General features: G+C 39.1%; 1 protein-coding gene across 1 annotated transcript in view; it reads left to right on the top strand.

Moving 5' to 3' along the window:
* LOC139168005 (cation channel sperm-associated auxiliary subunit beta-like) overlaps positions 1-15,654 on the top strand; it is a 137,196-nt gene that overhangs the window by 69,346 nt on the left and 52,196 nt on the right. Inside the window, exon 17 of the mRNA XM_070753253.1 lies at positions 11,882-12,072. Within this exon, the coding sequence (XP_070609354.1) occupies positions 11,882-12,072 (191 nt within the window). The remainder of the gene's footprint in view (positions 1-11,881; positions 12,073-15,654) is intronic.

The raw sequence follows: 15,654 nt of genomic DNA on the forward strand, positions 1-15,654 counted from the left end.
TTTAATGCAAATGTCCAGAAAGAAAAACTCCAAAACCAATGTCTAACGTAATATCTATAATATGCAAGTTAAAGCAAAAATAATAATAAAATCCACGTCTTTTTATTATATAAAAGAAAAAATACTGGAAAAAGAGGAAAAAAAGATCCTTACGCCTCCAATGTCTGGTTAGAAAAAAATAGTCCCATAGATTCCGGAAAAAAGAAAAAAAAGAAAAAAGAAAAATAGAACAAACAGTCCAAAATTTATTCCAAAATTAATGTTTCAGTGAAATTTCATTCAAATAAAATGATTTAAGTTCAGTTCAGTTTATTCAGTTCATTTATTCATATATTCAATTCATTTAGATATTCCTATTCCTTCATCCAATTTGACTAATTAGCAATTCAGTCTTTTTATTACTATTAAAAAAATATAATTATAAAAATATGAATAATAAGAGAGAAAAAACCACACTATGATCTTAAAATTCAAAAGAGAAAAATATACTATTAAAGTTAACAAAGACAAAGACAAGTAGTTCTGGCTGTTTTTCTTCTGAGCGTATGGATATCACTTACAGATTTTTTACTTTGTTTATGTTCACCTTTCATTCTGGGATCTTCTCTTTTCAAGCTTGATCGTTAAAATACCGAAGGATTCTCTCGTAGTGCTGTCAATCTTCTTTATCTGTTGATCTGCTTCTTTTTGGTAGACTTCTTTGTTCTATCTTTTCTACTTCCATCTTTGGAAACCGCTATGGCTGCGCCCAGGCAGCTGCATGGACGCAGCTCTCCATAGATGCAGCTGCGGGGCTTTCCATAACCCCCGTGGCCACGGCGATCCATCCTGGGGGATCCAGGAGACCCCCTGTCCTGGGCCGATTCCTCCGGGTGTCGGCACAGCGCACATTGCACCCTGCAGTCTTGGAAAGGTAGGATGCAGAGACGCAGCTATGCCTCCACCCCCCGATGTGGTCGAGCTCCAGCTGGAAGTCTCCCTGCCGTCAATCTTCTATGTTTCTATGTTTCTAAAATGTTCTAGTGTGGGAGTTGAAAAAAGGTTACTAAACTCTGGATAGATGTTGGAAAATTTCAAAACAATGGGCAACTTTCTTAACAATTACAGAAAGTATTCTAATAAAAGTAGATAAATTATTTATTATTGCTATTACATAACCAATATAAACCTTTGGTATGAATTGAAGCTGCCAAGAAAAATAATAATTTCTGTAAATACTGTAGAATGGAAGCCAAAACTAGTCAGAGAAAATGATTGTTTACATAATGATCTTTACATAATGATTGTTTACATAATGATTGTTTACATAATGATCTTTATGTCAGAGTCCTTTTTGGTGGCTTTTGTGGTAAGCTAACGTTTGTTGAACGGAGAAGGCGTGGTCATCTACCAAGGCAACATGGCATTTTTCTGCTCCTGCAGAAAATGGCTGAACTCCCACTTTCTGGGGGTGCTTATTCATTTTGAATCAGCCAGAACCTCCCTGAAAGGGTGGGGATGAAAGGGACCTGGTCTGGTGCCTGCTTTTTGCACACCCCACAGTCACTGTCAAAGAGCCTCCACCAGCAGTGGAGTTGAAGCAGCTTGCTGGCCTTAGCCTCAGTGACTACAAACCGGAAAATTGAAGTGAGTAATGGCTGTCATCCAGAATGGAAAAGGAAAGTAAATTTTGTGCTGGAGGAAGGGAAACAAAGAATTATTGACTGAGACTTGCACTTTGGCCGGAGGAGAGATTTTGTTAAAGAACTGATAAAGGAACTTTTTGACTAATTGGGGTAAGTGGCTAAATTGAAACCAAAACTTTCTAACTTGTAAAAATTAAGGAGAATAAGGAAAATATTCTAAAACTCATTTGGATAAAAAATGGATGATTTGAGGTTTGAAATTGGATTTAAAGAAAAAAGAATTTTAAGAGTTTAAATAATTAAATGAAATCTTTTTGATTTAAAATGATTCTTAAGTGTTTGAGAACTAATTGGTGGAGCCACCTGCTGGTCACAGCTTTATTATGGGAATCTTCATTTACTTAGAGAATTTATCGTAACACTGACCTTGGAAAAGAGAAACTAACTTGATTATTGATATTTTGTCTGCAAAGGTGGGCCTGTAAATCTTGCATGAGCCTGAACTTTGTTTGAACTGTTTTGCAAAATATAACTAGGCTGCTGGAAAGAACTTGGAACATCTGGAGATATGAGACATGAGAAAATGGAAATTCAAGAGATAGGAGAATTGTGCAAAGTCTTATCTGGAGAAATCAAAGAGCTGAGAGAATTGATGAGTGGATTTTTTCAAACTACTAAGGAATTTATAATTGAAGATAATAGAAAACTACATGATGTGATAGAATTAAAGGAGACTTTTGAAGATGAAAATATTACAATAATGGATTTGCAGATCGAGGAAACAAGGGACTTTGGCGAACTGAGCAATGATAAGAATGAAGTTCTACTAGTTAGTGGACATGATATTAAATACTCTGATTATCAAATTTTGAATGATAATATAATAATTTTTTTCAAAAATTGCCTGGACATGGAAAGGGTTGATGACCACAGACTTTACTATGAGAACATTGAGATAAGCACAAATACAAAATGGAAAAGATGTGGTCAAAAGCACTTGAATTTCTAGAATAAAAGAGGAGTTAAAAATAAAATTGATCATTTGGGATTTGTAAGGAAGCACGGGAGACAAAAAAAGGAAGGGAAAGGAAATGGGGATATAAAATGACTAGAAAGAAGTTTAAATTTGGATTTATACATGAGATTTGGGATAATGAGAAGGGTTATGATTATGAAAATGGTTGATTAGATTTAGATTAATTTCTAATTATCAGTTTCTATTAGATGTCCTATTTAGGATTTGATGTGTGGATTTTATGGAAATATTAGGTTCATTGATTATATTAAAATAGGTTTAACTGAATTTAATAAAATGTATTAAATATGCTTAGAATTTGGGGAAATATTTGAGTCGTTGAATATATTAAAATAGGTTCAAACAATTTTAATGAATATATTAAGGAAATATTAGATTGGTTGATTATATTAAAATAAGCTTTATTAGTTTTATTGAAATGTACAAACAAAGCAAGTTGAATTTGATAAGTGAAAGTGGCATATAAGAACAGAGATGGTTTTGAAAGATTTATAAAAAATGGAATTAGTGAACAATAGATTATTTATGGTACACTGAAAAAAATGTTTGAAATTTATTTATATTTTTCTTTTCTTTTTTAATATTTTTAATGTTTGTGATTCAATAGACTATGTAGGAGTTTTTAGATTTAAGTAATATGTGTAAAGAGAAATAGGAGGCACTATGGCCTATCAGTTAATTAGAATGTTAGAAATATTGTTTATTTGTCAGTGTATACTTGAGGGAACATTAATGAAGAGAGGTAATACATGATGATTGTGATTGCTGGAGGACAAGATTAGATTTTAAAAATTGCAATAAGGGATAAAAGACTTTAGAGAAATTAATAATTTTCTATTATGATTTTATTTTGGGATTATACAAGAGTTACTAACAAAATACTGCATTTTATTGTACTGGAAATAGAAGATATTTGACATTGTACTAAAGTGTACGAAGGAAAGAACAAAAAACAATTACTGTATACAAAAAAACCCAGTTCACTTGAATGATGATGATCGTTCAAGCCACTCCCACCTGGTCACATGGCCGGCAAGCCACTCCCACCCAGTCACAGGACCATTAAGCCACACCCACAAAATAAGCCACGGCCACAGTGCGGGAGTAAAAATTTTGGCTTCCCATCACTGGTAATAAGACTGCAGGGTCCTAAAACACACAAATGTCACCAATAACTTTAGCTTCAATCCAGGAAATGATAATTAAGATGCTGGAATCTGTTGATAAAAATTATGAAGTAATGATGGGAAACATGGGGGATGTGAAGGAGAATATTAAAAAAGGAAAAGATAGAGTTGGAAGACTGGATGAAAGAATGGAATCTATTCAAGGAGCCCTGCTGAACAATGAACAAAGAATTTAAAAATAAAGGAATTTAATGAGAGGATTGAAACTAAATTACAATATACAGAAAATAAAGCAGAGTTGGTGACTAGAAATCTTGAAGAGACCATTCTCAACTTAGATTTTGAAAAATCAGCCTTTTTTAAAATAAGATTTCAAAATGTGGTAGAAACAAAAGAAGAAAACCTACTGAAAACTATGGCAGAGATAGTAGTGGAATTACGAACAAAACTCCTCAGGAAATAATCTCCTAAATGGATGAAATCTATAGAATTAATACTAGCTACGCAAAAAGGTACAGGTTATTGAAAGAAGTGCAGATAAGATTTACTAAAAGATCAACAAGAAACAAAATTTACAATCTATCGAAAGAAAATACAGCTACATATAAGGGAAAGGAAATACTCATACTAAGGCAAGTTTCTTTAGCATGTAAGGGGAAAAAGAAGGCCTAATCACTTTTTATCCATGAAACTCAAAAAGCATTGGATCCCTTTCAGGTAGTTAATACCTGAGGGAATGTTAATAACCTTGATGAATAAAAAAAATAGAATTACTTCAGCCAATGATGCCAAATATTTTTATGATCAATATATAAAAGGCACAGAAGAACAAGAAAGCAAAGATGAGGGAGTTAAAGAAAGAGAAAACTTAGAAGAAATGAGCTCAAAAGGCAACCTATTGGAAAAGGAGAGTGGGACAAGGATGATTCAAGATATCCATGGAAGGGAAGGATTCACAACTAGAGCTCAGACAGGGGCCAAGAAAAAGAAGCTGAGAGAAATTACAAACTGAAATACAAGAAGTTAAATTATTATCAATAAATATAAATGGACTGAACTCACAATTGAAAAGGAAGAAAATATACTGTAAATTGTTAAAACAGAACCCAGACATTACTTGTTTATAGGAGACCCGTGTCAAAAAAAAAAAAAAGACAGACATATCTTGGAAATCCCAAAATTGGGTCAGTTCTTTTCAGCATCGTCTGCAGTTAAAAAATGAGGTATAGCCATATGTATGAAACAGAGATTGGACCCAAAACTGTTAGTGTATATAGTGATGAGGATGAAAGAATAGTGATTGTACAAATTATTAATGGAAATAAATTGGTTTCAATAATAGTTACCATATTTTGGAGCACCCATTCCTCCTTAAAAGAGGCTAAATATTCAGATGTGTCTTATACTCTGAATGCAGTTTTTCTCCCGAAGCTTCCCCCCCCCAGCCTTAACTAGGTACTAACAATTTTCCCAGCTCTTATCTTGCAGTTTCTTTAATTTTTACTGTCTGTGAAGAATGTTTTCCAAGCTCTAAGTCTTTGCAGAGTTTTTTTCATTACTCTAACTTGCTCCAAGTAAGTTTCTTTCCAATCCTAACCAGGTTCTAATGATGTCCCCAGCTATTACCGCTTGAAAGCTCTTTCATTGTTACTTTCTGCTAAAAATGTTTTCCAAGCCCTGTCTTTGCAGGGCTTTTTTCATTGCTCTAACTTGCTCCAGATATTTCTTTCTAGCCCTAACCAGGTGCTAATGATGTTCCTAGTTCTTATCCGCTTGCAAGCTTTTTCACTCTCTTTTACTCTCAATGAATAATGTTTTCCAAACCCTGTCTTTGTAGGGGTTTTTTATTGTCCTACTTGCTCCGAATGTTTCTTTCCAATCCTAACCAGGTGCTAACCATGTTCCCAGCTCTTACAGGCTTGCAAGATCTTTCATATGAGAGCATATGCACCACGACAAATTCCTTGTGTGCCCAATCACACTTGGCCAATAAAGAATTCTATTCTGTTGTTACTCTCTGCTAAGAATGTTTTCCAAGCCCTAAGTCTTTGCAGGTTTTATTTTATTGCTCTAACTTGCTCCAAATATTTATTTCCAGTCCTAACCACTTGTTAACAATGTTCCCAGCTCTTACCAGCTTGCAAGATCTTTCATTGTTGTTCTTTGTGAATAATGTTTTCCAAGCCCTAAGTCTTTGCATTTTTTTTCATTGCTCTACTTGCTCAGAATTCTTCTTTCCAGTCCTAACCAGGTTCTAACAATGTCCCCAGCTCTTACTGGCTTGCAAGCTCTTTCACTGTTACGCTCTCTGAATAAGGTTTTTTAAAGCCCTAACCAGGGGATAAAATAATGTGCTGAAACTGACCAGACTAAGGATGCTAGCCAGATGAATTCTGGTAAGCAGATTCTTTTCCTTATTTTCCTCCCCCAAAACTAAGGTGCTTCTTATACTCTGGTGCATCTTATACTCTGAAAAATATGGTATATATGCCCCATTGATTAACCAATCTGTTTGTTTGTTTAGTTATTTATTTATTTATTTAGTTAGTTATAATAAAAAATTGTTAGAAATATCATAGGATATGTTATTGATAATTGAGGACTTTAATGGCATTGATGGTAAGAAAAAAGATTATAAAGACACTACAAAAGCAAAAGCAAGGAAACAATTACCTGTAACATGAAAATGGAATTTACTTTAAAAGATATTTGGTGGAACCATAATCCAGATAGTAGGCAATATATTTTTTTAAAATTTCTCACACAGATCATGGTCGCAAATAGATATGGCTTGGGCAAATGTCGATTTTCTAAATGACTTATTGGAAATTGAAATTCTCACAAATACCTGGGCTGATAATAAGACTGTATGGTTAAAATGGAGAGATTTAATTACTGTAGGAAAATTAAACCAAGATAGACACTGAGCCAAACAATAACTGAGGAAAAGGGTTATATCCAAATGATGGAGAAGGAACTAGGGTTTCCCCCCCCCCTCCCAAACTAATTTATTTATTTATTTAATTCATCTTCTATGCTGCCCAATCCCAAAGGACTCAGGGCGGCTTACAACAATATAATAATAATGGAAGTGCCACAATAAGGAATTTATGGGATTCAAAACACTCAAAAAGGAGACAGAAGGACAAGCCTGCACAAGAACAGGCCATTACAGCGAATGCTGTCAAAGCCAGAATTGAAAAATCAACAGACGATCCAAAGTGAAGAAACAGATGAAACAATTGGTCACACACTCAGTTGCTGCGAAAAGATCGCACAGACTGACTACAAGCGTAGACACAATGCTGTGGCACAGATGATCCACTGTAATCTGTGCCAGAACTACCATCTGCCAGTGGCAAAGAACTGGTGGGATGATAAGCCCGAAAAAGTGGTTGAAAATGAGCAAGCAAAACTATTGTGGGACTTACAACTTTGGACTGACTGAATTTTGAAACATAACACACCAGACATCCTGATTGTGGAGAAAAAGAAAGTATGGATCATCGACATCACAATCCCAGGAGACAGCAGAATTGAGGAGAAGCAGTTAGATAAATTAGTGAAATACAAAGATCTAAAAATCGAACTGCAATGAGTCTGTCATAAGCTAGTGAAAGTGGTCCCAGTGGTACTTGGCATGCTGGGCACAGTGCCAAATGATCTCAGCAGACATTTGAAAACCATCAGAATTGACAAAATCTCCATCTGTCAATTGCAAAAGGCCACTTTACTGGTATCGGCACACATAATTCGCCACTATATCATGCAATCCTAAGTGCTTGGGAAGCGCCCGAGTGATAATGAAATACGAAATCCAGCATAGTGATGTTGTTTGCTGTGTTGTATTGACATAATAAATAATAATAATAATAATAATAATAATAATAATAATAATAATAATAATAATAATTTGTTAGATTTGTATGCTGCCCCTCTCCAAAGACTCCAGGCAGCTCACAACAACAATAAATACAGTAAACAATAATACAAATCCAATTAATAAAAGTAGAATTAAAGCCCCTTAATATTAAGAACAATCAATATGACACAGTCATACCATTCTCAAGTGCTATAGTCAGAAAAGAGGGGGGAGTTAATCCCCCCATGCTTGGCGGCATAGGTGAATCTTTAACATCTTGTGGAAAAGGTAGAGGGTGGGAGCAATTCGAATCTCCGGGGGGAGTTGATTCCAGAGGTCCGGGGCCGCCACAGAGAAGGCTCTTCCCCTAGGTCTCACCAGTCGACATTGTTTAGTTGACAGTAGAGAGTTTGAAACAGGAAGGAACATAGTACAGTGATCCCCCGGTTATTGCGTCCCCGACCATTGCGAACAGGCTAATTTGCGATTTTTCAACCCGGAAGTCAAAACACCATCTGCGCATGCGTGCCCTTTTTTCTATGGGCACGCATGCATAGATGGCGCCGGGCAGATCAGCTGCTGGGCGGCTTCCCTAGGTCTTCCCCCTCTTGGCGGGCATCAGCGAGGAGTTTCCCCACTGCCCACGCAAACTCCTCGCTGCTGCCGCTTCGCTCGGCTGCTTCCCAGCTGAGTACTCAGCTGGGAAGCTGCCCGAGCGAACGGCTTGTCCGCAGCCTGCCCACCCCGTTCGCTCCCCCTCTTGCTGGCGGGAGGGCGAGAAGCCCTCCCCAGCACCCGCTCGCCCGCCCTTCGCTGCTCGCCCGCCCTTCACCCGGCCACCCGCCCTTCGCTCGCTGCTTGCCCGGCCACCCGGGTTCGGCGGGTGCTGGCAAGCCGCCCATGCCGGCGGTGACGTTTTAAAACAGCCGCGCCGCTTTCCAATGAGTCCCGAAGACAAACGCGGAAGTTTGACGTTTGTCTTCGGGACTCATTGGAAAGCGGCGCGGCTGTTTTAAAACGTCGCCGCCGGCATGGGCGGCTTCCTAGCAGCCCCCCAAACCCGGGTTGGGGGTCCGGGGGGGTGCTGTCAAGCCGCCCATGCCGGCAGCGACGTTTTAAAACAGCCGCGCCGCTTTCCAATGAGTCCCGAAGACAAACGCGGAAGTTTGACGTTTGTCTTCGGGACTCATTGGAAAGCGGCGCGGCTGTTTTAAAACGTCGCCGCCGGCATGGGCGGCTTCCTAGCAGCCCCCCAAACCCGGGTTGGGGGTCCGGGGGGGTGCTGGCAAGCCGCCCATGCCGGCGGCGACGTTTTAAAACAGGAACCCCAATCTTCGGCTCCTCTCTAGCGCTTCCGCAGAGCTACTTCGCGAAAACTCACTTGTTGCGGGGGGTCCTGGAACGGAACCCTCGCAACGATCGGGGGATCACTGTACACCTCTAGTGATTTGTTGAAGATTTGGGTGAAGATGAGGGCCAATTGGCTAGCATAGACTTTTAAGCAAGAACGAGTTATCTTGTCTAGGCCTGGTGATTTTCTGGGCTTCTATCTGTGAAATAGAACTTGCATTTTCTTTTCTGTGATCATCAAGGGAAGGATCAGTTGTAGAAGATTTGGCTGTTGTTGTTGTGCCTGGGATGAAGGTTATGGAAATAGATGTCTGTAGTTTCTTTTCAAACCTGCAGTAGAACACATTCAGGTCATCTGCCAGTTGCTCATTTCTTTCAGCTTGGGAAGGTGGTTTGCTGTAACTGGTGATGTTTTTGAGAGTTTTCCACACGTTTGCTGCTTCATTTGTTTATAATTGATTCTTTAGCTTTTCAGAGTAGTTTCTTTTTGCTGCTCTGACCTCCCTTGTTAATACATTTCTGGCCTGATTGGTGTTGTGGTTGGCTCTGGCCCAGCTCCTGCCCCAGGGAATGTGGAGGTGGAGGTAGGGGAAACGTCAACATGTCCTAGGCCTATTTTGTTGCTGGCAGAGTCAGGGAGTGCAGTTTCCTTGGACGAAGAAGAAGGTGGGGTTGACTTGGAAGAGGGGGGCTTGGCACACAGCCCATGAAGCCAATCACCATTATCTTCGGTCAATTCTGATGGCGAAGTGTTAGACCCACGCAGGCGCAGACTTATGCATAGAAGAGACCAATTGAGGAAATATTACAGGAGATAAGAGAGGCCACCTGTGTTTGGGTGTGGCTCCAGTAATTAGAGCTGCTGCTATAAATAGCAGTGTGTTAGTTTGGCCATTGTGGAATATTATCTGATCGCAGTTCTTCAGGATTGTGCCTCGCTGTGTCTGAATTTTGTTTGTGGATTTTTCATGCCTTTGACACCAAAGCAGAGTAAAGTGTGTGTGTGTGTGTCACTTCATGGGAAGAAGGAGGGCTGTGACGTTTCTTCACAGCTACTAGCTAAGTACTTAAGGACTGATTAAGGGACTTGTACAAGGTTGTTTTGGGGAATAGTGCTCTTTGCAATACAAAAAGGGTGCTTTGTTTCTTTTGAATTTTGTGATAAAGGACATTGTTTTGAATTTTCAAACGTGTGTGTGTCTGAAATTTGTACCCATGAATTTTTGGGAGGCTTCTACCAGAGAGCCCGGCAGAACAATTGCACAGCATTCTATCACCTTTTCTGTAGGCTTCTTCTTTGGAATGACGTAACTGTTTACGTTTAGCTGTGAACTGTGAATACTTAAAATACTAAAACCAAATGAAATCCGGGACAATATAGATTCAGATGCCAAATTTATTTTTCTTCCACCTGAACAAACTTAGCTAATTAAAGGGAATGCTTTTGGCCAATTTACCAGTTATCAAATGAATAAAAAACCCTGAAGAAACAATTTATATATTACAATCAAATCAGTATGTCCATTTAAATATACATAACCATTTAGGATAAATTTAGAAATATGAACAAGATATACTTGATATAGATATTTTACTATTAAGTTGTATAAGAGTCAACAAGATGGTTTACTAATATGTTTAAATATCTTCTACATAAATATATAAAGGTATTTACATAGAGAGATTTACAAATGATTACTAACTATAATTGTAACTTTAAATATGTACATATGAAAAACTTATTTTTTGTGTAAATGCATGTTTATTTGTTTATATGTTAGTCTTTGTTTTTTTCCCCTTTTATGTATATAGTGGTACCTCTACTTAAGAACGCCTCTACTTAAGAATTTTTCCAGATAAGAACCGGGTTTTCAAGATTTTTTGCTTCTTCTTAAGAACCATTTTCTACTTAAGAATCTGAGCCCAGAAAAATTTATCAGAAAATTTGAGAGCGGCACAATGCCCTGGCCAGTTTCCTGCCATTCCCCATCTCGTGCTTTTATGAGCTGTCAAAGGAGCCATTTGGTGGTGCTTAAGGAGGCTATCACAGTCCAGAGTGAACAAAGCATTTTCCTTTCTCTGGGTGCTTGGAGAGGGAATAAACCTCTGGCAGTGCCCAGAGAAAAGAAACGTTCCCTTCCTTCTGGGCAGCTCAGAGCGAACGGAATATATTCCTTTCTCTGGGCGATTGGAGAGGGAATAAACCACTTCACTGTATTGACTCTCTCACACTACCTCCCATATACCCAGTGCGAGGTTGCCTCCCGGAGCTTCCGGGCGTGGAAAGGAAAAGGCAACGCTTCACCCTGGCCAGATCAACTCGGCTTCAGCCAAATCAAGGAGTCACCACAGTAAAGGAAAGGCTCCAGATACAAAGTGAGCAAGCGAGAGGAGAGGGGAGCCCTTCAGCATGGGAAGGAAGAGGAAGCAGGTAGCAGCAGCAGCAGCAGTCGCCTTTTGGTCAAAGGAGCAGGACGTTCCCCCCTCTTACCCGTCCAGCTTTCTCTCTCTGTTGCAGTCTATGGGAGGCGTGTGCTCCTCCTTGCCACCTCAGAGTCACTTTTTTTTTAAAGCCTTAAAGGTTTGGATATTTTTTTATTCCCCTCACCTCACCTTCTTCCTTCGGCAGTGACTGTCCTTCTCCTCTTCTTCCTGCTCTCACCCAAATTCCAAGCTTTTATTTCTTTCCTTATTTGCTTTTACATTGATTCCTATGGGAAAAATTGCTTCTACTTACAAACTTTTCTACTTACAAACCTGGTTACGGAACAAATTAAGGTCTTAAGTAGAGGTACCATTGTATATTTAATAACGATTATTTTTTTAAAAAATGCAATTGGACAAAACTATCAAGATAATAATATTTCCACTTTTTTTTAAGGCCAGGAGGATCAGCTATAATTAACACAATCTTCACAGGTATGAATCCTGAAGGAACTGTATCATCTATTTTGGTAGATGTTCTGGAACCATTTACTGTTGAATCTTTAGCTGACAGCCCTTGCACAGGAAATGATTTACTAATTACTTTTATTACTACTACTACATCTCGACTTACACTTATTAAAAAAGGTATGTCAATCATTCAATAATGAAGAACTTCTGGTTTTGAATTTACTTGTGTGAGTCATGCTTCTGTACCCTTCAGTATTTCTCTTAAACATCAGCATTTTCTATATTCTGAATAACTGGTCTTCTTCACTGCCGGTTCACTCAGTGACATGCCACACACACACTTTAAGCATGTGCAAAGCTAAAACAAAAACAAAGACGATGGCAAATATGGCACACCAAGAGAGCCAGTTTGGGGGCACGGCAGGCCTTGGTTGCTGCCAGTTCCAGTGACCAAGGTTACCAAATTACTACTGATTCTATGGAACCGGTCTGAAACGGGAGGAACCCACATCTGGCTATATCTTTTAATGCATTAAGTGTACTACTGTAATATCTGAAATCCTTTGAAAATCGTATAAGAATTTTTTTTAATGTTATTCTTATAATGTTAAAAGCCATACTTTTTGTTATACAAAATGACTGGTATTCCATTTCAGCTGAATACCATTGGTCAAGTTCCAACTTAACAAATCTCTTGAAAACATTGTAAAATTCCAAATTACGCTTTCTCAAACAGACATTTCCTCAACCTGATCAGGGAGCCAAACCCTGCACATTCTCTCAGCTGTTTATTATGCTGAGACCTTTGAACTATCAAGACTGAAATTTCCCAGGGCTCAGGAAAAAAATGACAAGCAGTAAATGGCAGGTATTCCTGATCAATTCCCTATTCTCCATAAAGCCCTGCTTTGGCGTAGGAGCTGTCTCTTGATTTGTTCTTTTTCATGTGACTCCATTGTCTGCAGCCTAGTTGGTTTTCTCAGAATGTAGATAACCTTTGAGTCTTCCCCACTGAATTCCCCATGGTTGTACATTCCCTCTTGTGTATTCAACTGCATGATTGCAGGTTTTGCACTGTACCTTGCATCCCCACAGCTCCTTCCTCAGCTCACAAGACCAGACTCAGATGATGATCATCCCTTCAGAAGTACGATGGGGATGGCAGATCAAGGGAAGGAGTGAGGGGTATAGTTTTTACAACCATCTTTTGGTCTACTTGTCACTCAGTCATTTCAATCCAAAAGTTCATTAGGCAAATGTTCTGTCGGGCTCTCTGGTAGAATCCTCCCCAAAATTCACGGGTACAAATTTCAGACACACACACGTTTGAAAATTCAAAACAATGTTCTTTATAATGAAAATTCACTTAAACCAAGCCCTCTTTTGGTATAGCAAAGAGCACTCATCTCCAAACAAACTGGTAATTTGTACAAGTCCCTTATCAGTTCTGTGATACTTAGGTTGCAGCTGTGAGGCAATTCACAGTCCTTCTTCTTTCACAAAGTGAAACACACTTTGCCCTGGTTTAGTTTCAAAGCGGAGAAAAATCAGCACACAAAAGGTCAAAGTCAGTAAAGCAGTCACGAAACACAACGATCAGATAATCCTCCACAATGGCCAAACCCACAGGTTGCTATTTATAGCAGCCTCACTAATGACCACAGCCCCACCCAACCACAGGTGGCCTCATTTTCTTTGATAATAATCTCTCAGTTGTTGTTGCCTATGCATCGCTCTCCGCATGCGTGGCTGTATCATTAACTCTTGTTCTGAATCCAAGGAGGAGCTAGATAATTGATCTCCTTCTGAGCTGTCTGCCACACTCTCCTCCTCCCTGTCACTCATGTCTTCTTGGTCAGAGGAGCCTTCATCAGCAGATTCCACCAGGGGCAAAACAGGCCTGCAGCATGTGGATGTCTCCCCCACATCCACAGTTCTTGGGGCAGGAGCTGGGCCAGAGCTAACCACAACAGCAAAGATGGGTCTTTTCAGCAGTCTAAAATCAAAAAGAGTCCTACTCCAAGCCTCACTTCTCCTATGAAAGGTACTGTCAGGCCCAAAGTCATTATGTGAAGTCCAAGGTAGGCCCGACACAGCTTGGGAGTAAGACAGAGAGAGTGGTGCCACCACACATTCCTTTCTCCAGATGCCATAGTAACAAACACAGGAAGGAATCAGGAATCCTGCATAGGATTGGCCCTCATGACTGCACTTGTGGGTGTGAGGATTATTTTGACCCGGTTGTAATCTAAGGGACTCAGAGTTGGAATGATTCCAGTCGAATGCAGACATTGCCGTTAATAAATCCTAACCAGTGAGAAACACAGGCGTGGAATTGTTTTATTTCTCAGAATGCTGTTTTGGTTCGCTAACAGGTGCTTTATTTGTTTGTTTGTTTGCTTGTTTGTTTGTTTTGTCAAGTACATATTTGAGGTATGTATGAATATAATAATATTCATATACATGATACTAGTAATGAGAAAAAAATAAGAAGAAACATTAGATATAATAATATTCATATGCCTGATACAAGTAAAAAATAAAAGAAACATTAGGACAGGGGACAGAAGGCACACTGGTGCACTTATGCACGCCCCTTACTGACCTCTTAGCAATTGTGAGAGGTCAACAGTGGATAGTCTAAGGGTAAAGTTTTGAGGGTTAGGAGATGATACTACAGAGTCAGGTAGTGAGTTCCATGCATCAACTACTCAATTACTAAAATTGTATTTCCTGAAGTCAGGTTTTGGCAGGTATTGGCAGGAGGCTGCCAATATTAGTAGTGAGGTTAATTTGTTTGCATGTGTGATGTCGTAGTCAGGAGCTCTGTAGCAAAGTAGGAAGCAAAATGTGTCATTTAGGGATAAATCACAGAAAATAGTTTCAGGGAGGGTAAGATCATGTTCAACTTGGATGCTTTTTAGATTTAGTGGTTTTTTGTAGAATATAGTTACTCGCCTCCTCTACAGGATTCATGGTCAGACCGGAAGACAGGATAGTTTCTTAATGTGATGATGGAGTCAGGATAGGATTCATTTAGCCATGTTTCGCAGACAAAACTAATGATGAAGATGTTGGTCTCTAGTAGGAAGAGGAATTCAGACATCTTGTTGACTACATTTCTTGCATTGATTAGTTTGAATTTGAGATTGGTTTTTTTATTTGAGATTGGTTTTGGATTGGATTGAGGAAGGAAGGGGCGTGCTTTCCTATTCTTGGTTGGTGGTGCTTGGGATGTCAATTTGTTGTTGAGGGATGGTAGGCTGGAAAATCTAGGATGGTTGTTGAGGGATGGTAGGCTGGAAGATATAGGAAGGATTGTGGGTCTTGGATTTGATGCATTCAGTGCGATAATTTATGTATAAATTTGTTTCACCAAGATCTAGCCATCTCTTAAGTTCTGCTCAGGAGCAGATATGTTGTAGGAGAGATAGATCTGGTCTGGATCTAAGTTTGTGGTAATTAGTATTATTTCTGGTGATGGAGTTTAAGGTCTTGATGAATTGTTGTTTGTAGGTTCGTTTTTACAGACCACCCTGCAGAAATGGAGGCCACGGAGCCATTACTATACCTGTGCTCAGGGCCATTTCTGGTAGCTTCTAAGATATCTTAAGGGGCAATTGTTTCTGTATTCTGATGGCAGATGATGTTCTGTATTTTTGTTAAATCAGATTCCTCGTTTTCATCAAGTCCAAAGAGTATTGCATTCTGACGTTTTTGTTTGTGCTTCATGGCATCTTTGACGAGGGTGGGAATATC

The sequence above is a fragment of the Erythrolamprus reginae genome, chromosome 1, assembly GCF_031021105.1.
Source record: "Erythrolamprus reginae isolate rEryReg1 chromosome 1, rEryReg1.hap1, whole genome shotgun sequence".
In the NCBI taxonomy this organism is placed as follows: Eukaryota; Metazoa; Chordata; class Lepidosauria; order Squamata; family Dipsadidae; genus Erythrolamprus; species Erythrolamprus reginae.